General features: G+C 36.5%; 1 protein-coding gene across 2 annotated transcripts; it reads left to right on the top strand.

The window, feature by feature from the left end:
• Positions 1 to 214: 214 nt before the first annotated feature.
• On the top strand, positions 215 to 24,448 carry dync1li2 (dynein, cytoplasmic 1, light intermediate chain 2). Of its 2 annotated transcripts, none has more exons than XM_073835849.1 (13): positions 215 to 314; positions 980 to 1,053; positions 2,351 to 2,467; positions 2,783 to 3,013; positions 9,870 to 10,036; positions 12,546 to 12,639; positions 14,590 to 14,725; positions 14,848 to 14,959; positions 15,050 to 15,109; positions 16,067 to 16,108; positions 16,313 to 16,430; positions 17,123 to 17,257; positions 21,309 to 24,448. In XM_073835849.1, exons 1-13 carry the CDS (start codon positions 220 to 222, stop codon positions 21,416 to 21,418), a joined length of 1,491 nt encoding a protein of 496 aa, XP_073691950.1. In that variant the 5' UTR covers positions 215 to 219; the 3' UTR covers positions 21,419 to 24,448. The 2 variants fall into 2 exon arrangements, with proteins under 2 accessions (XP_073691950.1, XP_073691951.1); XM_073835850.1 differs by having other exon boundaries at positions 21,314 to 24,448.
• Positions 24,449 to 24,560: the final 112 nt, after the last annotated feature.

The raw sequence follows: 24,560 nt of genomic DNA on the forward strand, positions 1-24,560 counted from the left end.
AACTTTTATTGTACATCCTGTCATGTGTCTCATTAATATTCATGACCCAACCCAAGCGCTCGCTTACTAACGTCTGCGTTAATTGGCAGAGCCGCACAGTACGTATTTAATATTCATAAGCTAGGCCTTTGCCGTAGTAGGATAGGTACTTCGCGAAGCGTCTCATGTGAGGTCCTCAGGCTCTCTGTGTGCGCCTCCCTTTGTGCCTCTCCACTCAAGATGGCTCCCGTTTTAGAGAAGAAGCTACTGGGCGCAGCCGGGACAGGCGACACTATGGAAAACAGCAACGAGGATGATGAAGGACAAAACCTCTGGTACGCCCGCACCCTCAAAGTGTTCGGAAGTGCAGCGAATTTTGCAGGGAGATAGTTTATTTGACAGTGTGATGTGCTGCTTTGTCACCAGCCGGGTGCTGCCCAGTTCAGACGCCGGTCCCGGATGAGCCCAAAACACTTTACATAAACTTGTAGCAAAGTCTGGATCAGGCTGGATTAGATCTTTACAACAGCCTAAACAATAAACAAGTCTTTGGAGGCGTTAGGAAGCAGATTGTCTTGCTTTGTATGCTCATTTTATGCTTACTGATGTCTATCGTGTTCTACTGGTTAGCATTTGATAAAACAACGGTTTAACACGAGATCTGCTGTGTTCAAGTCTTTTTTTAAGCTTTGCGTCGCTAATTTTTTTATGTACGGGTGGTGATTTCTTTTTATTTATGATGAGTGTCAGGAAATTGTCTTCTGATGTCTGTTTCTGGTGGGATCTAACGGTTGACTGTCATCAGTCACTTGTGAGTAGCGTTAGTACTTAACGTTACTGGTAACGGCCTTTTGCGGATGTTTTGGTAGCATTATAGTACATAGTAACAATTATCTGTCGTCAGAACTAGCCATCAAACTGCTAACTACCGTATTAAAGCCCATGTCTGTTGATGTTATGAATGTCAGTTGATTTTGCCATTTGTTGTTTTGTCTTTCAGGTCTTCAATCCTCAGTGAAGTTTCCACACGCTCCAGCTCTAAATTGCCTTCTGGGAAAAATATATTGCTTTTTGGTAACGTTATGTGCCTTTTGCTTTTTATTTGCTGACTTTGATTATTTTTAATCCAAATTCATAGCTTATTAAATGTTTTGTTTACAAATGTCAACATGCACATGCATTCAAGTGAAACAACTGTAAGTAAATACACTACCAGTCAAAAGTTTTTAATATTTTAAATGTTTTTTTTAAGTTAATGTTTTTAAGAAGTCTCTTTTGCTCACCAAGCCTGCATTTATTTCATCCAGAGTACAGCAAAAACTAAAATTTCGTAAAAGTTTTACTATTTAAAATAACTTTTTGATTTGAATATATTTTAAAATACTTTTTTCTTCTGATTTTAAAGCTGAATTTTTAGCATCATTACTCCAGTCACATGATCCTACATAAATCTAATATTCTGATTTGCTGAAATTCTGAAATAGAAATCTTTTTAAATGTTATACATGTCTTTATCATTACTTTTGATCAATTTAAGAGCATCCTTGCTAAATAAAAGTTTAAATTTATATAATTTAAGTAATTACACTGACTGTAAGCTTTTACGTAATAGTGTATAATGTTACATAAGCTTTTTATTTTAGATATAGTCTGATCTTTCTATTCATCAAAGAAAAAACTGCAAATAAGCATATTAAAATGATTTCTGAAGGCTCGTGTGACACTAAAGACTGGAATAATGATGTTGAAAATTTAGCTTTGATCATGGGAATAAATTACTTTTTAAAATAAATTCAAATAGAAAGCAGTTTTTTTTAAAATAGTAAAAATATTTCACAATATCACTGCTTTTTTGCTGTATTTTGGATTGAATAAATGCGTGCTTGGTGAACAGAAGAGAATTCTTTTAAAAACATGAAAATATTACTGTTCAAAAACTTTTGACTGGTAGTGTACCTTTGATCACAGTATGGTAAGCTTGTATTAAAAGTTAGTTAACAAAAAATGAAAATTCTGTCATTAAATCACCCTCATGTTTTTCCAAACCTGAATGTTTTTCTTTCTTCTGCGGAACACCGATGAAAATATTTTGAAGAGTGCTTGTTTTGATTGCCTTTTATTTGTGTTGTATAGACCACAATATCAAATTATCATCTTATGTGTTCTGCAAAGAAAGAAAGTCAGACAGGTTTGGATTGATGTATGAGGGGAAGTAAAATATCACAGAATTATCATTTTTGGGTAAATTATCTTTTAACTTTGTGCCAGTCATAAACTGAAACCATTTTCTTTCTCTAAACACTCTAATTACTTGTATGTCATGTTTATTACTCATGGTTTAAAAGTGATATGATTCATGGTGATGTTTTAGGGGAGGATGGTTCAGGAAAGACAACACTCGTGTCCAAACTTCAAGGATCTGAGCACAATAAGAAAGGTAGAGGGCTGGAATACTTGTACCTGAATGTCCAGGATGAAGACAGGGATGGTAAGTTTTTTTTTTTTTAAACTGGGTCACAGTAGGTGATAAAAGATGAGAAGAATGTGTGAACTATATGTGAACTTGTCATGAGGATAAACTAGTTAGTTGTCATAGCTGTAATTAACTATTTAATTGTCAGTTTTTTTAAGACATTTGAACTATGAACAAAAAAACTATGAACATGAACTGTATTCCTATAATGCTTTGTAAGCATTAAAAATAATAGTTTTAAATATTGTTCTTAATTCTCTATTAGTCTGTGGAAAATTCTGTTTATACAGTTTTTTTTTTTTTTTTTTTTACAATTTACAAATCTTCCAGATTTGACTCGCTGCAGCGTGTGGATCTTAGATGGAGACCTGTACCACAAAGGCTTGCTGAAGTTTTCAGTGACTGCCGAGTCGCTGAAGGACAGTCTCGCTGTATTCGTGGTGGACATGTCACGGCCTTGGACCATCATGGAGTCGTTGCAGAAGTGGACGAGTGTGCTGCGTGAACATGTGGACAAACTGAAGATCCCACCTGAGGAAATGAGAGAGATGGAGCAGGGCAGTAAGTGCTGTTTTGCTTTTTTTTTACTACTAGGATGAAGTAGTACCAACATCTTTGACATTCAGATTCAACTATGATTATGGCTGATAGCATGTACATGAAGCCTACCTCCAGTTGTCTTTCTGCTTGACATCTTATTTGACTGTAGTGCTAAAAGCAAGCATTTCTTGAATACCCCAAGGATGTTTGTTCAACTAGAGGAACTGTATTGTGCAGTTCCATATCAAACCACATTAGTTAAATGGGAGGTATGGATGTTGATACATCTAATGTTAGTTTTCAAATATGCTTTCTATAGTGAGACTTGTTCCTTCTCTGGTGGGTTTTGATCTTATGTAAATGTTGAGATTCAATAGCAGACAGTGACAGTGCTACATTTACATGTTGACTTCAGGAGAAGAATTAGCTTCAGTAGAGTATAGTAAGTGACAGATTGTAATGGAGTAGTAAATACACAAATTAATTCCTTGTAACACAGCAGTTGCGGATGTTGAGGTTTTTGGTTGGTTGTTTTGTTTTTGATATAGTAGTGAATAATATTTGAGTGCGTAAACATTAGGACAAAGTTATTGTTTTTTTCCCCTTCCTGTTCTGAGTTCAGTATAAGTGAATATGCAAGGCAGAAAGACATGTGAATTAGCCTAGATCTAGGGAATCTTATGCCTTCATTAAAATAGTTTTTATTGAGTCCATGAGTCCTAATCCACTTTTATTATGAGAGTTAGCAGGACTGCCTGCACTGGAGGATAGTTTATTGACAGTCTGGATATGAAGCACTCTTTGTGCTTTGAATTTGCATAATGGATGTTTTTAGACTCTTGCTGATCACAAATGCTGCTTTCAATAGTGTTAGTTATGATTAAAACTAAACATTTGCTGAGGATCATCATGTTTAAAAAAAACAATGGTAGTTTGATTAATATAGTATGGTTCAAAAGTTTGGGGATGGTCATTTTTTTTTTTTTCAAATTAGTCTCATGCTCAAAAGTTCAGTAAAAACTAAAACACTGTGAAATTTTATTGTAATTTAAAGTTTCATGCAAAACTCAACTCTTTTAAATGTTGAAAACAGTTGTGCTGCTAAATATTGTTTTGTGAACTGATAATTTTTCAGACATTTTTTAAATCTAAAGTAACAACATATAAATTTGAAAAAACATAAATGTCTTCACTGTTGCTTTTGATCAATGTAAAGTATCCTTGCTGAATTTGAAAATATTTTGGGATTAAGTTTAAAACTCAGTTGTTATAATAACCCTAATGATTTGATGCTATGATAAAGTATTTGATGACTTCAGGTGTTTTATTATGTGAAGGCGTAAAACTGCGGCAATAGAATTCTGAATATTTTTGTAGGGTAATGTGAGAGGCAGAGTGCTCAAACATGAAGTGAGAGGCTATTTCTGAGGATGACTGTTTCTGCATGTGCCCTATAAACAGGGCTGTGAGAGCAGAATGGGGAAGTGGCTTGGCTATGGTATTGTTTTTTAGCTTGTGTATGAAATATTGAAACCAGTGGATTTCCAACACATTTGAATGTCTATAATAACTAGCTCTTATTGTATGCTGTTCATCCTTCTTTTTTAATTTATTATGTTAAAAAAGAAATGTATAGATTATCTGTGTTTTCACACTTGTCTTGTTTGGTTTGGTTAAAACAAACTCTGCTACGATTGCACTGTTAGTGCAGTTCATTTGAGTAAGTGTGAACGCTGCCATCCAAACCCTGGTGCACGCCAAGCAAGCTAAAAAGATGGGTCTCAGTCTGCTTCCAAACAAACTCTGGTGTGGTTTGAATGAAATATGAATCCAACACTGACCAAATACTTCTAAACGAACCAAAAACAGGAAGTAATGACAAGATGCGACATGATTTCACGCAGGGAACAAGCGGTATATTCAAAACAATATGAGCAGAGGGCAAACATAGAGCAACGAGGAGTTATAGTGCCTTTTATGAGCTCTTTGTGGTGAACATAAAATCATATACACACAACAGTGAGTCCAGCAGATGACATAAGGTGTATTCGACTTAAAGAGATAGTTCACCCAAAACTGAAAATTTGATGTTTATCTGCTTACCCCCAGGGCATCCAAGATGTAGGTGACTTTGTTTCTTCAGTAGAACACAAAGAAAGATTTTTAACTCAAACCGTTGCAGTCTGTTAGTCATTTAATGGCAGTCAATGGGCACCAAACCTTTGAAAGTAAAAAAAAAAACATGCACAGACAAATCCAAATTACACCTTGCGGCTCATGATGATACATTGATGTCCTAAGACATGCGATTTACGCTGATACACCGCAATGTCCAACTGTCCTGAGTGCGCACTCAGCATCCCTTGCGTTATGCATGTTTTTTTTTTTTTGTTTTTTTTACTTTCAAAGGTTTGGAGCCCATCCACTGCAATTATATGACTTATATGACTGTTTGAGTTACAAATCTTTGTTTGTGTTCTACTGAAGAAACAAACTCACCTACATCTTGGATGCCCTTGGGGTAAGCAGATAAACATCAAATTTTCATTTTTGGGTGAACTATCCCTTTAAAGCAGCACTGAGCAGACCGATCAGTGAATGGGTACTTTGCATAGACTGTAAAAAAAAAAATAGACAATGACGCGTCTCCACTTCCTTCCACTATAGGAAAGTGAAGCCAAAACATCTCCGTATGGCCGCTGTCATTTTGCATAATTTTTTTTGTCAATATTGGACACCCCTAACGCAACCCCAGAGTTTTCAAACTAAAACGGGGTCTGCAGCATTTTCAGATATCTCTGTTTTCGAGAGTAGAAAACACCAGAGTAGTGTCAAGGATAGGCATAGCTGTAGCAAAAGTTATGCATTTCAAAACAAAAATGCACTAGTGTAAACACAGCCTTAGTTTCGGTATCTTTAGGTTCGTTGTCAAAAATGCCAGTGTGAATGCTAAGCGGACCAGGAACAAATGAATGCAAATTAACCAATTGAACCAAACTAAAAATGTGAACACATCCTATGTTCCTGTTACAGAAAAAAAAAAAACATTTAAAAATATTTTTAATAGTTGTTAGTTAATAGTTAAAGTTATTTTACATTAATATTTCACAATATTACTGTTTTTACTGCTTTTTTGATCAAACAGGCAGCCTTGGTAAGCATAAGAGACTTCTGCAAAAAAACTATTTTTAACCACCTATTTTTTAAGTTCACATCCTACAGTGGCCAATGTTGGATGTACTGAATTGTTATCCAAACACACTAAGCGTCAAGCCTCCCATATCTTTGTAAAACTGACCCGCCCAGAAAGAGAGCCTTTAATTCTGTAAGCACTGTTGGGATTAGTCTCAGCCTCAGACGTCACGCCCACGGAACGTTGGCTAAACGTCTGATGCATATGGTACACTTAACTGGAAACACTTCAGGAATGTCGAAGTCGTCATCTGATTCGTTGAATTTGACCGGATTTCCAGGAGACGCGAGTGTCGCGTTTATATTCGGTCCGCCGGGAAACAAAGCGCAGACTGATTAATTCAGCGTTTTGCTAAAATGTGCTTATGCAGACGCCATTGTTGTTATACACATTTGCCACGTTCGCGAACAAATTACTGACTTACTGCTTGTTCTCCCTCTTCTTCGTTATCTTTCAATGCTGGTTATTTCAATGACTGACTTGTTGCACGCTAGTCTGTTGTTGTGGGAGCATCTCCACGCCCCGAAACGTGACACTGAACGAAACGAACTGTGATTGGTTGTTTGACATGTCGATCAAACGGTCTTATGGGTGGGCCTTGGCCAACTAAAGCTTCCATGAATTCCAGACCTTCAGCCGTCAGTCTGAAGGTCTGGCTACGCGAGACTATGTTGGGATCAACATGGGAACCACAAGCAGACAGCCTCCTCTCACTTCTTATATCTGACCGGACTCGGTGATGTCAGCACTTTGTGGGAAGGACAGTTCGGCCTCTCTTACAAGACGTTGCATCATGGTCCGCTCAGTTAAACGTTCCTGACATTCAACTCTGTGCTCTAATAAGCAGGGCATGAGCACAACACCCAAGCACGACTCAAACCACTGTGCTAAAACATAACGCCTCACAGCTCTTAGTCAGCTAACACATTAACTGAACTTTTATTGGAAGTGTTTTAACAAAAACAGCAATGCCTAATTGGCATTTACTGTTTTGTTTTGTTGGGTTGATTTCTGTTTTTTATTAGCATGATTGTTAGATGCACATGCCACCCCGACGGCTTCACACCTGAAAATGCACGCTGTACGTGTGTTCTGTTGACTGTCCCCACCCTTATTTGTGGAAGCTGGTCAAAGTCGACAGTAGAAAATGATTGTAAACTGGTTCTTCTTTTGATTGAGGTTATTGCAGTAGGTCATATTGATTAAGAAACTTGGTGGTTATAGATTAAAATCTATACTACAGCTGCAACTGTCTTGTGAAAACGGGCTGATCAAGTTCATTGCATTTTTCAGCTTAAGAACTGTGGAGATGACATGAGGCAGTAGAATCAAGGGTATTTTGTTAAAAAAATGTGAAGGCTGTGGCAGTGCCATGTGATATGGACTCTTGCCTATTGGCTATTATCATTTAAGAAGAATCACTAGATGGTAAACATCAGTTTGCCTTCTGGAACTAATTACATTTTCCTAATGGGCTCTTTGTCAAAAAGCTTTGGTAAAACAGTTGTTTATTGGTTTGTTGGAAGTGCACCAGATTATATCTTGATCTCCGGCTCCTGTGGAAACATGTATACACTCTACTTTCCCAGGGTGTGGGTAAATGAGTGTGATACAACCAGTTAATAGAGGGATACATGAATAATGATTTTGTTTGAGGTTATACACTACTATTTAAAAGTTTTGGGTCTGATGTTTTTTTTAAATGTTTCTGTAAAGAAGTATTATTTGCTGGATTTATTTGATCAAAAATACAGTAAAAAGTCATATTTGTGATAGCAAAGCAATTTTTTTGAAAAGCAGCCATTACTCCTGTCTTCAGTATCAGTTTAAAGTATCCTTGCTCAATCAGAGTATCCATTTCTTTAAAATAAAGAACATTCATAACCCCAGACTTTTTACCAACGTATTTTATATCTGCTTTTAAGAGATTTAGTGGTCTGTTATTCCAGCAGCACTTGGGCTGTTGTTCTTTTGACAGTTTGTTAAAAGACCTGGTTTCTGGGTCATCTGGAGCTGCATTCTTAAGGTTCCTGAGGAAGTTCCTCCCCCTTTCCCTCCCTCAGCACCTCCTGAATATACCACCGCACTGAGTAAAGGCCATTCCAGCCACCCACTTCCGCTCATCATGCCATATACTCATGTGTATCAGCCTGGCAGTGAATCATATTGTTTTTGGTTGTTGTTCACGTTTTATAGTGCTGTGTGAGGATGAGGACTCTTAAGAATGTGCTGTCAGCTCTTTTCACATCTGAGCTGCTCTTCCACAGGCCTCGGCTGCTCAGATGTGCCCATAACAAGTCATGATTTTGGCAGTTTGTTACACAACAGATAATAAACTGTAGGGTTAAAACCATGCCACAAATCCTTGCTTAAGATTTGTTTATTATTTTTGTAATAAAAATTCTTTTTGGTACAAATTGTCTGTTTGGGTCTTATGTAATCTGACGGGAATGTCCCAATTCTGTGGATGTTCTTTATTTGTATGGATTTTTGTTGGTTAAGGCTATTTATGACTTAAAGTGATAGTTCACCCCAAAAAGGACTGTTTATTTACGCCTATATTCATGTCAAACCCATGAGACTTTTGTTCATTTATTTAATCAAAAATACAGAAAAAAAATTAAAATTATTAAATATTATTATAATTTAATATAAGGTTTCTATTTTAGTATACTTTAAAATATAATTTGTTCTTTTCATGCAAACCTGAATTTCATTAGACATTACACTATTCTTCAGTGTCACACAATCCTTAAATTATTCTAAATATGCTTAATTTAATACTCAGTTATCATCAATGTTGGATATGGTTGTGCTGCTTAATATATTTTTTATATATACTTATATTTTTTAATATACTTTTTTGATAGATAAAAAGGTATGTAAAAAATATGTATTTTACAATATAATCTTTACTTTTTATCAATTTAACACATCCTTGCTGAACTAAAGTATATATTTTTATTTTTGACTTTATTTATCAAAGTATCCTGAAAAAAGTATCACCGGTTCCAAAAAAACCGGTCAACCAATCATCAAAAACGGATAATAAATCAACATAATAGAATGATTTCTGAGGGAGCATGTGAGACTGAAGACTGGAGTTTTTTAAAAATAGCAGAGCACTATTTTAGTTGCCTTTCAGTATCTATTTTCAAAAACTATCGGTTAATTAATCGGTATCGGCCAGTGTGGTCCAACCTAGGTATCGGTAAAAACCAATATCGGTCGACCTCTAATAGAGACTTATTTAAGAAAAAAATCTTACTGATCCCAAACTTTTGAACAGTCAAAATTTTAATGATTAAAAGTAGAAATATATTGTAATAGTAATTCATATAAATTTGAGTGGAATAATCCAAGTGTTCTTAAGATCTCATGAAATTTGGTAAACTGTATTTTAGATGTGCTTGCTTGATGCATGAGAACAAACCTCAGTGGTTCTTATGTGTCAAGCATGTAGAGCTTTCATGTGTATAAAGTTATATATTACTTTCAAACTTCACTCGTTTGTTTTTGAAATAAAAAAAATAAATGGTTTAACGTTTATGGTAAACATTAAAGCGTAGTGTAATGGTTTGATGCTTGTGTTACTGTTGCCCACTGTGTAATGTAGCTGACACTGTTTACTGTAAATATGTAAGTTAGTTTGACCCTGTTTATGTCTTGTCCTTTTGTCTGCAGTGGTTAAGGCCTTTCAGGAGTATGTAGAACCAGAGGAATCCACGCAGGGCTCACCCCAGAGACGAGCTCCAGCAGCTGCGGGAGAAGATGAGAATGTGCTGCTGCCCTTGGGAGACAACGTCCTTACACACAACCTGGGCATTCCAGTGCTCATAGTTTGCACAAAGGTAGCTGAAAGTGATACAAATCATTTGACATATTGCATCCTATAGGCGTTTTATTACCTTAAGAGTTAGCTTTTTTGAGACCAGCATAGTAAATGCAGTATTCTATTATTAATAGGGCTGCCCCCTAGTAGTTGACTAACTGTTAGTCGACGAGTAGAGGCTTGTTTGACCGAAATATTATTAGTCGCTTTGTTACAGGAAATGAAGTCAGGCCCTCTGTGACGAACAGATTGTTAAGGACAGGTCTATGTGGTAATATAGTACAATGGGCAGGACATCCAAATGCTCACCTATCATTCATCAACCTCAAATATAGCTTTTCATCTGAAATGCGTATGTAGAAGCAACTTTACATGGCAGCTCAGTCTAATGTTAATCTAGAAAAATGTGTGCTAGCCAAGTGTCTGTGTGGAAGCTGAACTGTAGCATGCTTACTACATGACAGATGGAGGCGCTGGTGCAGTCACTTGCTCTTAAAATACCCCGTCTTTTTTGGTCTAAAGATAAAACTAATGCATCTTTTGAATCTGTAAAGACTCTACGTTTATTTGTGTGCACTCAGAATAACAACGAAACATTGTGCATTTATAAAAATAAAGCAAACAGGATGCTCTCTCTGCCGTCTCGGACTTTGTAAACTTAGGATTGAATCTTTGAAACTCTGTGTATACTTGCCTTACAGACATGACAAATATATCTATAGAGAGTGAAATGTCTACTTTTAAATGAATCAATAAAAATCGAAAGCAAATATTCTCATTATGTATGAAACATGCATAAAGGGACATCCACTACTGAGGAGATGATGGGTCAGTGTCGTTGACTTCATCGCTTAAGCTGAAAACAAAGAAAGCACTAGTATATCAAATTATTAAAACATTGATGCAGTCTTCATCAATAGACTGCATCAATCAGTATATCTGCCGGTGCGCTGTGGCAAGCTTTTTTGTATGCGCTTGAGTGCTTATTTGGCTATGAAGGCAATTAAAAGCTCATTATTATGATTTTTATGGTTTATTAATAAACGTCCGATTAAGTCGACTAATGCTTAAAATTAACAACTACTAGTTGACCAGAAAAGAGGGCAGCCCTTCATATTATCATAGCTTGCATTTAATCAGGAGTAGTGCATGTATAAGTAAACAGTGCTCTTCAAAAGTTTGGAGTCAGTTAGATTATTTGATGTGCTCGGTCCAGGGTCCTTTGATTCATAGGAAGTTCAAAAGAACATTTATTATGTTGTTTATTGTCCTGCAACAGGACACATCTTTACGGTTAATTTTGTCATAAATTTTTATGACTTTCTACTGAATAAAATGTTATATCCCTCACAAATGACCTCAAACCTTTGAATGGTAGTTTATGTCCTGTGTATAAATAGGAATAAGAAGTACAATTTGGATATTTTAAGTTGTTTTGTTTTGCTCAGTGTTTAGAATTGGGTGTGTTGTTTCTGATGGATCATTAAGTATCTCTAGCTGGATGAAAAGCTCTCTTTATGGAGTCTCAGTAGCCCGCAGGTCCAGAGCTGCAGACTCACCATACCCCCCTCACATGCTCTTTCGGATCAGAACATGCTCAATGATCTCTTCTATTGTTAGCCTGCCTCCAGCCCCGGGTGCATGAAAGACGACCCTTTTTTAAAAGAGGTAGTTTAGGCCTGAGTGTAAAATGTTCACTCTTTGTTCTGTGCAATGTCAAGAGGCAAAGTGATCAAACAGCCTCACCCTGGGATAGAAGAGAATAGAGCCTGATTGAATTTCACAAAGCAGTTCCGGTTTCCAGTTTACTTGAAAGCACAAAAATTCAATATCAATATGCAGTAGTATCATCAGTATTGCTCTGCTAACAGCAGCAATTCACTTGGCATACTGCGATTAACAGGATAGTTCACCCAAAAATGTAAACTGTCATCTTGTACTCGGGTGTTTCAAACCTGCATGACATTGTTTCTTCTACAGAACACAAGAAGACTTTTTGAAGGATACAACATTGAATCGTTTTTTTTTTTTTTTTCAAAATATCTTCAAGAAATCAAGATTAGGTTTAGTTTACTCCATTAATATATTGCCATTGCTTTATCACATGTATTTTAAGTGTTCTGGACAGGATGCTATTAGTAATAAGTAAAAAAAAAAGTATGTCCTGTGGTTCAGTACAAGGTCAGCAGTGTCTGTGACATGCAGAGATGAGTTTGCATTTGCAGTGGTCAAGACTGATCTGTCCAAGATATTTTTGTCATGGCAGCCTCCTGGATTTTTAAGCAGCCTAGTACCTCCTCTTCCTGCCAAAACGATTATGGCTGGCAAGCGGCCACAACCTGAGTCATTCACAAACATGGCTGCTGCATCAGTCCTATTAAGCATGTGTTTGCATGTCTTTGATTTTTTTTTTTTTTTTGGCAGTTCTGTCCTTTACTCACCCTTGTGTTGTTCAATTCTTATATAATGTCAAATATACTGAACATAAGACGTTTTTCCCTGACTCATTATCTCTGTCTGTGTTTTAGTGTGATGCTGTCAGTGTATTGGAGAAGGAGCATGACTACAAGGAGGAGCATTTTGATTTCATTCAGTCACACATCCGACGGTTCTGTCTACAGTGTATCCTATTCACTCAGTCTCAAAATTTGTACTGTTGTATTAATTGTCTTTGTCCCATGCAGTACAGTGTAAAGAAATATTTAGTTAAATTAACGGTTAAAATTGGTAGCTGTGGTTGCCAGAAACTCACCGTAAAGGTATTTGGGCTTGTATATTGGTGCCCTGTATATTTTGCAACAAATAATTCAGTAAGTGATATAATGTCTAGGGTGACCATACGTCCTCTTTTACCCGGACATGTCCTCCTTTTTGGCTATAAAATTATGTCCGGGGGGATTTTGTAAAATATCATAAAATGTCCGGGTTTTTTTACCTCATTTCACTGACCGTCATTAATTCAACACAAATGCAGCCACTGCCCACCGGCATTATTCTGGGGGGTGCATCCTGGGGTGTCCTCTTTTTGGATTCTCAGAATATGGTCACCCTAATAATGTCAATATACCAACCTACCTGAATTACCAAAAATCTTCTGCTTATCTTTAAGATGTACTGATAACTACCATAATAATACAGGTGGTAAAACAAAATGTCACATGATGAATCCGAGTTCATTGTAAGTGGCCTGTCTATAAAACATAGTCAACAATTGTGAATAAATGGTGCACCAGGAGAAAAAAAACAAAACATTCAATAACTCACAATTACATGGTATATAGTCAGAATTGCAAACATGCAAATGTGATTTTTATTTCACAATTCTAAGAAAAAGTCAAGTGTGAGTTTTTTTCTCAGAATTGAGTTTATTTTTCAGAATTGTGAGTTTATCAAGGGGTCCTGAGAAAAAGTTTATATCTCGCAATTCTGACAATCATGCAATTGTTTATATATCACAGTTCTAAAAAATATATATATTTTTGTGAGTTTATATCTCAATTCTGAGAAAAAAAGTCAATTGTGAGTTTATATCATGTAATTCTGATTTTATTTCTCACATTTGTGAGTTTATATCTCACAATTCTGACTTTATAACATGCAATTGCGATTTTATATTTCACAATTCTAAGGAAAAAAGTCAGTTGTGAGTTTGTCTCAGAATTGTGAGTTTATTTTTCAGAATTGGGAGTTTATCATGCCGTTCTGATAAAAAAAGTCAGATTTGCAAGTTTATATCTTGCAATTCTGATTTATACCTCCGCATTTGTAAGTTTATATTAGGCAATTCTAACTTCATTACTAAGATTTGCAATTTTATAACTCGCAATTCTGACTTTATAACATGCAATTGTGATTTTATATTTCACAATTCTGAGGAAAAAAGTCTAGTGAGTTTTTATCTCAGAATTGTGAGTTTGTCATGTGGTCCTGAGAAAAAAAGTCAGGTTTGCAAGTTTATATCTCGCAATTCTGACTTTATGACTCATAATTGTGAGTTTAGATCAAGCAATTCTAACTTAATTTCTAAGAATTGCAGATTAATATCTCAGTCAATTCTGGCTTCAAATCACGCAGTTGTTTATATGTTACACTTCTAAGAAAAAATACAGTTTTGTGAGTTTATATCACGCAATTCTGATTTTTTTTTTTCTTACAATTCTGAGGAAAACAGTCAATTGTGAGGTTTTTTTTTTTTTTTACAATTGTGAGTTTATCATGCGGTTCTGAGAGAAAAAGTCAGATTTGCAGTTTATATCAGGCAATTCTAACTTCATTTCTAAGAATTGCAAGTTTATTTCTTACAATTGACTTTAAACCACACATTATTATTTATATATCACAATTCTAAGAAAAAAGACAGTTTTGCAAGTTTATATTTCACAATTCTGACTTTATAACATGCAATTGCAAGTTTATCTCCCAAATCACAATTACCTTTTTATTTTCAGTGGTGGAAACTGGTTTTCATATATTACAATAAAATTAAATATTACATATTTTTCACCATATATATTTTCTATAAAAATTACAAATATTTTTTACAGTATACACATCCTTAATCAAATCTCACAGATGGAGCTGGCTTGATTTACACTTCGGTCAAAGAGGAGAAGAATCTGGACCTTCTCTACAAATACATGGTGCACAAAATATATGACTTCCAGTTTACTACGCCTGCCTTAGTAGTGGAGAAGGATGCTGTGTTCATGTAAGAACTCCTTGAAATTCCCTGAACATGTTGCATTTCTTATCTTTTTATGTTAGAATATCCATATCTAATTCAATTTGGTGTCAGTCTGTCAAACTGATTTCTGTTAAATCTCTGCATAGTCCATCCGGATGGGACAATGACAAGAAAATTGCCATCTTGCATGAAAACTTCTCAACGGTTCGACCTGAAGATCCCTTTGAGGACTTTATAACGAAACCTCCAGTACGAAAGGTGAGAAAAGAACCTAGGAATGACAATTTAACCCTAATCTGCTCCTGCATGTATAACATTTGTCTTTTTGTCGCTTTTTTATTTCTGAAGTTGGTGCATGACAAGGAAATCAGCGCAGAGGATGAGCAGGTCTTCCTCATGAAACAGCAGGTATGTTTGGATTGCAAAAAAACAGCCTGCAAATTTAAGATTCCTCATTTACTGCTAAGGTTACACGAAAATCAAGTGATCTCTTCTCTGACGTAGACATGCTTTTCTCAGAAAACTCTCCCTCATTAATTTGATTAGATAAAGGGAAACACTTTTGACTTGTTTTTTTTCCCTCGTGGTTCCAAAGTTATCTGACGAATCAGGAGCTGGTTAAGCCAGCCTTGTTTTCATTTACTGACTCAGGATCAGAAATGCAGTATAGCATTTAACATACACAATATTTGGTCATTTTAAAATGTATTTTTAATGGACATGGCAACCCAGCTGCTTATGTGCTGGCAAATTTTCTGGAGTTTCATAGCAATGCCTATTACTAATAAAAAATGAAGTTTTGATATATTTATGGTAGGAAATTTACAAAATATATTCATGGAACATGATCTTTAATATTCTAATGATTTTTGCCATGAAAGAAAAATCTATAATTTTGACTCATACAGTTTATTTTTGTCTATTGCTACAAATATACCTGTGCTGCTTAAGACTGGTTTTGTGGTCCAGGGTCACATATTAGGTTGTATGTACACTGTCACCTGTGTTAAATAACTACTTTTTTTTTTTTTTTTTTTGTCTTTTGAAATGAAAAGATCACTGTGTGACACGGTATAAAAACAATATACAGCTATATATATATTTATTTGTAAAAACAGCAATTTTGTGAAATATATGAAATATTACCATTTAAAATAACATTTTGCTTTTTTAATAAATATTTTTAGTTTCACTTTTAATCAATTTGCTGCATCATTGCTAGTTACATTTTTTTTTCTTTAAAAAAATACTGGCCCAAGCTTTTAAATAGTAATGTAGATGTTTAAAAATAATGAAATGTCTTTTCTTATGTTTTTTTTTTTACACAATCTTTCAGCTGTCATGTTTTCTGTCACTTTATTACAGTCATTGTTAGCCAAGCAGCCGGCCACACCAACAAGAGGAACAGTAAGTGTGACTTCAGACACCACACACACCTCTCACACTTTTAAGTGTGATACTGTTATGCTGTTTTGAGGATTCTGTCATAATGTTGCGACAATGTTTTATTATTTTACAAAAGCCACTGAATCATGTAGCTTTTTTAATCGTGATTTCATGTAGTGGGAAATATAAATCTGCTAAATTGTTTTTGGGTTTTTGTTTGCATAGGAATCTCCTGCCCGAACTGCGTCTGGTTCACCTCGGCCGACGGGCCGAACAGGGCCTACCAATGTGGCTAGTGTCTCGCCCATGACAGCGGTGAAGAAACCAGACCCCAACATGAAAGGTAAGATATCTTACCTCGCAAGATTACACGCACCACTTAATGCAGAGCCTAAATGAAGCTTTGTGATCTCATGGCTCTCTATTCATCAAACTGGCACAAAAAGCACATGATTGTGCAGTCAAGCAAAAACACAGTGTTTTCCTGAGAGTCTAAATATGAGCACTTTGTTCTCACTCTTTCTCTCAGTGTTCCTTTACTCTCACACTCATCTCATTTTGCTGGTTCATCCCTCTGCCTCACAGTCTAACCTCTTTAAAACACTGCCCTCCTGAGGAGAACATAAGCATAATTTCTCCAAAGAGTATATTCCTGTGTGTTCCAGTTGGAGTGGGGAAAAATTAAATTTTCTGATCATTAAGCTCAGCTGGACATGCTTCATACCAGCAGGAATAGATTCAGTCCTTTTAATTAAATCAACTTTAATTGAATTTTTAAACTGTCTCACCCTGTAGGGTATCTGGTATCATGTTTCACATTTGTTTTCACCAATTTTCAGTTAATAGCCAGCTTGTCATTTTAGTTGGTGTCAGTGAAGCCTAGGAGCCATACTGAGCGCTTTCAATATTATAATGGTGATAATTGTGAATCTGGATGTGTGTTTGCTTTTGAACACGGCACAGTGTAAATGAATATCAGTTGGCTATCCCCATTGCCACCTGAGGTCATTAAGTTTAATTTGTGTGTGTTTATAGGAGCAGCAGCAAATGAGGGAGTGCTGGCCAACTTCTTCAACAGTCTGCTGAGTAAAAAGACGGGTGCGCCAGGCAGTCCTGGGACACCAGGGGCGGCAGCAGGAGCAGGTGTACAAGGCTCTGCCAAGAAAACAGGTAAATTCTTCCTTTTCCAGCCTCAAACCCAGGAACAGGTGAATCTCACAAAAAAAACTGCCATGTATGGGTTATATTTCACACTAAAATCATAAGACTTGTATTTTGCACAATGCAAGACTTGATTTACTACATTATTAAAACAATTAGAGTTTGAGAAAATGTTCTTAATTTTTGAAAATAATGCAAACAGTCCTAATTCTAAAATTGGCCCCAGTTTCTTACAGGATTAGTTCACTTCCAGAATAAGAATTCCCTCAATCTACTCACCCCCAAGTCATCCAAGATGTTCATGTCTTTCTTTCTTTAGTCTAAAAGAAATTAAGATTTTTGAGGAAAACATTCTATGATTTTTCTCCATAATAATAAACTTGGACTTGAATGGTGGCTAACAGGTTGAAGGTCCAAATTACGGTTTCATTGCAGCTTTAAAGGGCTCTACATGATCCCAGCAGAGGAATAAGGGTCTTATCTAGTGAAACGAGACCCTTTTCTACAAAAAAAAAAGTCTTTTTAACCACAAATGGAAATGTCTTTGACTAGCTCTGTGTCCTCGACTTCACGCATTACATAATCACACACGTGTGGCGTAGGTGAATCTTCTGACCCCTTGTTTACAAAGCGAATGCACAAAGTGAAACGTCCTTTACAAAAAAGGTAAAACAACGATGTTGGACAGTTTTTAAGGTGTTTGAGTTTTTCGCCCTACCCTACATTTTTGAACTGAATTACACAGATGAAGAACTAACCACGCGTGACTTTTCCAACGTTATTACGTGAAGACACATTGGAGAGCTAGTGCAAAATTAGCCTTTGTGGTTAAAGTATATACATTTTAATTTTTTTTTTTTTAGAAAATGACAGATAGTTTTGCTTGATAAGACCATTATTCCTTGGATAAGATTGTGTGGAGCCCTTTGAAGTTGCATTGAAAGTGCAATTTGGACCTTCAACCCACTGATCCCCATTGAAGTCCACTATATGGAGAAAAATTCTTGGAATGTTTTCCTCAAAAACCTTAATTTCTTTTCGACTGAAGAAAAAAAAAAAAGTGAAGATTTTGGATGACATGGGGGTGAGTAAATTATCAGGAATTTTTTTTTACTGGAAGTGAACTAATCCTATAAAACACGTGTGATTTGCATGAAATTTGGTGTGCATCATCTTAAGATACTCCTGACAAAGTTCTCAAAATAATTTTATTTATTTGATCATTTTGGAGAAATAGGCCAGTATATTTGTGGGAGTGAGTAATCTGCCTAATCTTTTGAATGCAATGTCTCAAAACCTGGTACCAGAGGTCGCGTTAACCGAAAATTGTCCGTCATTGATGGAGTTTTTTTAATAAGTGATGGGAAAATTTGAAGGCTGTCTGTCACTTTGACAGATTATTGATCTATTGTAATTTGTAGCTGTAATTCCCACCCCTGTCCATTTGGTGTTGAGTGTGCTCTAGTGTGGCAGAAGAGCACTGAATCAGAACAAAAATGAAACTGTCAGGAATCTTTTGATTACGCACCGGCAAGTACCTGTGAAAGTGAAAGTTAAAATGACAAGTAATCATAGATTATGACTGAATTTTTACGACCCTGTCTGTCAAAATGACAGACAATGTTAAAGTCTAATGCAACCTCGGCCTGGTACATATGAACAACAGTACATTCTGAAAATGTTTCTTTTCCCTGTGACTTTTGGTTGAACTACAACCTGTACAATCACTCATGAGATTCACCTGATCACCACCAATCATGTCCTTTTGTTCCTTCTGGACAATGCTGTTTTTTGGAGTTTTACCTTTACAGCCGGAGAGAGTAACCAGGAGGAATAGGCTGAAAAGCCTGTGACGCCACCATGGATGGTGATACCTAACTCACTGGTTTTCATACCTAGGATGATGTCAAGTTCATCCCAACTGCACTTTTCATTTATTATATTTTGTTTCAGTCGTTTACATGAATTGCTAATATATTAACTAGGGCTGTCAAAAATAACGTGTTAACGGCGTTAATTATTTTGTTGTTGTTAATTACGTCAATTTTTTAAACGCATTTCACGCATGCGCAGTGTGACAAATTATTTGTCAGGAAAGTGGTTGGGGAGCTAGAGGCGAGATGGAGCAAGGTGAGCCTTTGGACGGATTCAAATATGAAAAGAATGATGATGGTACAGTTAACAAGCATGGGCGACAGCCCCTCTGCAACTGGAGTGGTTAGCCAAGCTTAGGCCCGGTTCTACTGGGGTAGACGGTGCTATATACCCTCAAACGAAAGCAAAGCTATTGAAGATCTGGCAAACAATCCAGCGTGTATTTGCAGTGTTGAGAAGTGTTGATTTCGAACAATTAGAAACGGATTGTCAGAATTCACTGACCGCTGAAAGCGCCGGATCAGTTTTTGTTGCCGTTTTGCACACTCGTGAATCATCTCACTACTAAGTGCAGACGCGATGTAAATAAAAGATTCATTGTGTAGTTTAGAAAGCTTGATTGTAACGGAACTTTGTGAGATCTCTATAAATTTGTGACGCTTTTAGTGATAATAAAGGGAGCACGCTTTGCACTTTTCATGCCATAATCCATTCAGAATTTGTATGAAACTTTCGTTTTTCTTATGTTTTGGGAATTACATCTGCATAGTTATGCTGGGTTCATTCTTGAAAGAGCGTTGACTGACACAGCGATATCAAAGCAATTGCGGGGAAAAAAAAAATTCCCCCTTAGTTCAATTTTGTATGCAATGGCAAAGTGTATAGATTTAGTTTCGTTTATTTAGTTTATTATTATTTTCAATTTGCCTTCTCAAATCATCACAACTTGCCTAAAATAAAATCTATAGATATAAAACAGTTCAAGTATAGTTTAAACGTTAAAGATAAATGTGCGCGATTAGGCGCATAGTTTGTGCGGAGAGTGGAAGATAAAGCCGCTTTGCAGGTCATCGAGGCGCCAGCGCAATCACTTGCATTTTTTCAGTGGAAGCGATTTAAAATTATCCGTCATTTTTGCTCACAAAGGAAAGAGTAATACATCAAAAAACGTTACAGTGTTTTTCTAAAATAAAGAAAACAAAAATGATGCGCTTTCTGTCGTCTCGTTCTTGAACAGGAGTGCTTAACAAAAATAAAGCGAAATGCTTGCCTAACAGACATGATAAACGTATCTATAGAAAGCTTTAAATTATTACTTAACGAAATAAAACAAATCGAAAACAAAAACTTGTTAATTATGTAATCCGTAAATATAAATTTCTCTCTCAAGGCGCCTCCAAAAAGGAGATGGCAAGTCAGGATCTTTGCGAGATTGACTCAGAATACACTTTATTAATAAATAATTCAGATATGTCATTACTCTTTCCCCGACACATTCATTATTTCTTTTTGCCGGTGCTTTGTGGCAAGTTTCAGCCCACTGCGTGCGATTGAACGCGGATCTCTTCCAGCTGCGCCATCCGAGCCGGTCTCGAAAGTAAAAGCGAAAGTCTTGTGTTGTTTCCACCAGCGCGGCATTTGTTTTTCTTCACCATAATTGATGGATGTCTAAAATATAAAAAATAAGGAGTAGCCTAAATCAGGCCCGATGCCGGCCCTGATATAATATGAAAATATGAAAATTATATCTGTGTCCTGTTATTTATTTTTTGGTATGCATTTCAGAAAAAAAAAATGGTTAGGATTCAGGTGTAGTTGCAAATAGTGATTAATCCACTGAAAATTCTGATTAATCTGATTAAAAATTTTAATCATTTGACAGCCCTAATATTAACACATTTCTGTAATCATTGCCTGCTGTTATACCCCTTGCATGTAAATGACGTTGCGCTCAGATTAAAGAACCGCATGCCGTTTTTTCCCTTCCCTTTTCGTGTCTTTCATTAAGTTTGCATTTGTGTAGCCGCACAGCATGCTGCTTTTGAATGCATACCAGCATGCAGCACTCATCCACATGGACCGAACTGGTTCCCACATAACCATAACCGACCTGTGTTATTTTTATACACAACACAGAAACTACAGGAGATTACTTTGTGTTTTCTTTCTCCTCTTTTTTTCCAAGGGCAGAAGCCGGGTTTGACTGACGTCCAGGCGGAATTGGACCGAATGACTCGTAAACCCGACTCAATGGTAACGGCCAACAACACCCCTGCGACAGAGAACGAGGCATGAGAGCGCCAACAGCATTGTCCACTCTGGAAATCAACATGTAATGACATAAAGGAGAAAAAAAAAGCTATTCATGACCAAAATTTCCCCCCACCTTGTGTGTCAATCAGCAAACAGACCGTGGTTTACCGAAAGTGTTGGGATGTTGTGGGGGAAAGAGAGGTAGATGTTTGAAAAGATGCAACAGCTTTTCTTTGTTTTCATTTCCAGACCCCTTTCTATGTTTGTTTGTTTGTTTATTTGTGGTGATTTAATTTTTGGTGTGGCATATGGCAGGTCAGGTTATGGGTGCTCTGTCCTTAAGGAGGCAGTCGAACCTCTAAAGTGTGGGGCCTTGCTTAGCTTGGGGAACTTTTCCACGGCACCCATTCCCCTCCTCCTGACAAGAGCAGAAACGCACTGCTGCATTCAACGAGCAGTCGCTTCAAGTGTTGCAATCAACTACAACTACTGCTAAAAGCCTAAATATATTCATCGAAAACGAGAAGTACTTGCAAAAAGTATATAGTGTGTACAAACATAGTTACATTTATGCTGATGTATTTATAAAAAGAAAGCAAATCAAGCTTTTATTCTCTCTCTGTGTTTTATCAGTGAGACGTTAAGCTTCGCTTAACACGGTTAGCATCACTGATGTCATGACACTAATGACAAATACCCATTGGCCTTCAGCATACAAGAATGGCAGACGTTGCCACACCGCCTCTTCGAATTATGTAAATATGCGCTAAATATTTGCTATACGAGCTTTGATTTGATTTTGTATAAAATTGAATTATTTTAACAATTTATGAAGAACTATTTCAGATGAAACAAGCATCAGGCTGAGCTTTTTCTTTTGGCTATGGTTGTTTTTGGAGGAGAGGGGCAGGGCAGCATCTTTCCTAGTTTAACTCCCAAGTGCCTGTGTCATAGTGGAGGTGCTTGTCTCCAAAAGAGGAATTGCACTGTAGCATCAACAGTCAATCGTTTTTTCTGTTTTTTTTTTTTTTGGTTCAGCTTTGTGTAATTTATTTTTATTTGTCTGTGGTCATGCTTTTTTTTGCTACAATTACATATTTTGCTTACTTCAGTGGCCTAGATCCTTTTTTTGCTGCCATAGGGAGCTTGCCTTTCATTTGCGAATGTCAGCGTCCACATAAAATGCGTCCCAGTTGGAAATTGTGGCTTAAACCACTAGTGACTGTACGTTGTGTTTTTCATCAGTCCTTACAAATGAGATCTCAGATTTGTTTTTATATGTTACCCGAGGACTGTAAAGCGATTCATGTAAAACATTCCCGGTTTCTGTAGTCGACCCTTTAGGTGACGCATCTTTTGTTTCGTGTGCCCTGCCTCAGTGCCCACTGGAAGTGACGACTTGCCTTCGGTGTAGCGTTCACTGTTGTCACTCCATTCTCTGTCTCTTCACTCAGGGTAGTTCTGAGTCCATACAACAGCCTTGTTCATTTTCATAGTAAATTTCTCAACATTTTCTTCCACTACTGATACTGTCATATTCCCGTTTCGAGTTATTACTGAAAGTGAAAGTAAGGTAGTTGGTTTAGCTTGACAAATCATCCACAGACATGGTTTTCTAAGGTTTGTAACCTTAATGTTGTAGTGGAGAAACTGTAAATGGAGCAGCTAAAGTGGCTTTTAAGTGATCGTTACATTTTCAGATGAAAACGGAAAACGCAGAGAATTGGAATCTGGAACCAAAGATGTAGAATCCACATGTTATGTCTATGTCGAGTAGCTGCCCTAAATTCCTCCCAGGTGGCCGCTCTTGGCTGAGCCTGCAGAAGCCATCATTCCAAAACGGATCCTCTGCTTATGCTGTGGTGGTCTGTGTTCAGCGTCCTGTTTTTTTTGTTTTTTCCACTTGAGTTTGAAATCTTTGTCTTTCTTTTTACACTCTTCAAGGGAATAGACCACGAGACGTGTCGAGTTTACTGTTGTTTTGCATGAACTTGTGTTAGAAATCTGAAAAGAAAGATCTCATACCAAACTAGAGATAAGGAACTCGAATGAAATTGACATTTACGCTGCATAATATTGCTTAACGGTTTCCATTTATGATGGGCAGGGCTAAAGCATTTGCTGATATTCAAGCACAACATTAAGTCTGGACTATATACCTCTTGTTTTAGTGGTTAAGGTCTTTCGACTATTTAGATTCTCGTGGCTGCCACTAATGAAGCCTCTGATCACTCATAACATTCTACCTGCTTTCAGAACCGCTCGTATAACCTTAAATGCACTTAAGTATTTCTGCATTTGCTGTGTGACTGAAATCTCACTGTCTAAATATCACTGACACATTCCTGTGAACATAGCTTCGATGTTATTTCATGCCGTTGTAACTGTTTTACTGTAGGTGAAGAACTGTTATTCATCATCAAAAGTAACGCATTGTTAGCTATTCAAGTCTAGTTTTTTTCCCTTCTGCAAAGTTTGACACTTACTGATTTTAAATGGTAGCTTGGTGCAAATGTAAACAACTCAATGGGCTAAAAATTGAAAAACTAACAAGCTGCTTTTGAGACGCCTGAAGTGCTTGAAAAAACTTCTTAAATCAGAACCCATCTGTTTTCCCAAAGGATACACACACAGCGGATAAAGGTCTAAGGATGTCCACCAAAAGAAACAAGTTCAACTTGGCTTCAGCGTCATTGAATTTTTTATTTTTTTTTCCTCAGTTGGGGGTTATTGCAATTATATAATGACAAACAGCACATTTTATATGTATTTCATTCAGACTAGGATGAAAGTTGACCGCTTTGTTCTGTATAATCCTTTTAATATGCACTTACCCCTCCAAGAAAATGTTGAGAAAATGCTCTGGCTTCCAAAATTTCTATACAGGAATTTGAGAGACCTTTCTATTCACACAAAGGACTGTGTTTGTGTGCTTTACCTTAAAGTGAGTCTGACTGTATGGCTTTAACTTGCAGTATGTGGCCATGTGAAATCTTGCTTTTAATGCAAACAAAGATAAGGAAATGTCTTTTTTCAGTCCTGGCTTAAATAAAATACAAATCCAGACTACAAGTATCTTGTGGTTAGTTTCTTGCTTGTCATGTCAGTTAATTTAACAAGATGCACAGCATTTTAGAAGATGGCATTACAGTACTTAAGACGTACAAAAACTTAATTTAATATT

The sequence above is a fragment of the Garra rufa genome, chromosome 3 (assembly GCF_049309525.1).
Source record: "Garra rufa chromosome 3, GarRuf1.0, whole genome shotgun sequence".
Classification (NCBI taxonomy): Eukaryota; Metazoa; Chordata; class Actinopteri; order Cypriniformes; family Cyprinidae; genus Garra; species Garra rufa.

Coding starts and splice junctions, on each gene's coding strand:
- dync1li2 (XM_073835849.1), top strand. CDS start 220: ATGGCTCCCGTTTTAGAGAAGAAGCTACTGGGCGCAGCCGGGACAGGC. Junction 315..979: donor GATGAAGGACAAAACCTCTG/GTACGCCCGCAC, acceptor TTTGTCTTTCAG/GTCTTCAATCCTCAGTGAAG. Junction 14,960..15,049: donor CGAAACCTCCAGTACGAAAG/GTGAGAAAAGAA, acceptor TTATTTCTGAAG/TTGGTGCATGACAAGGAAAT.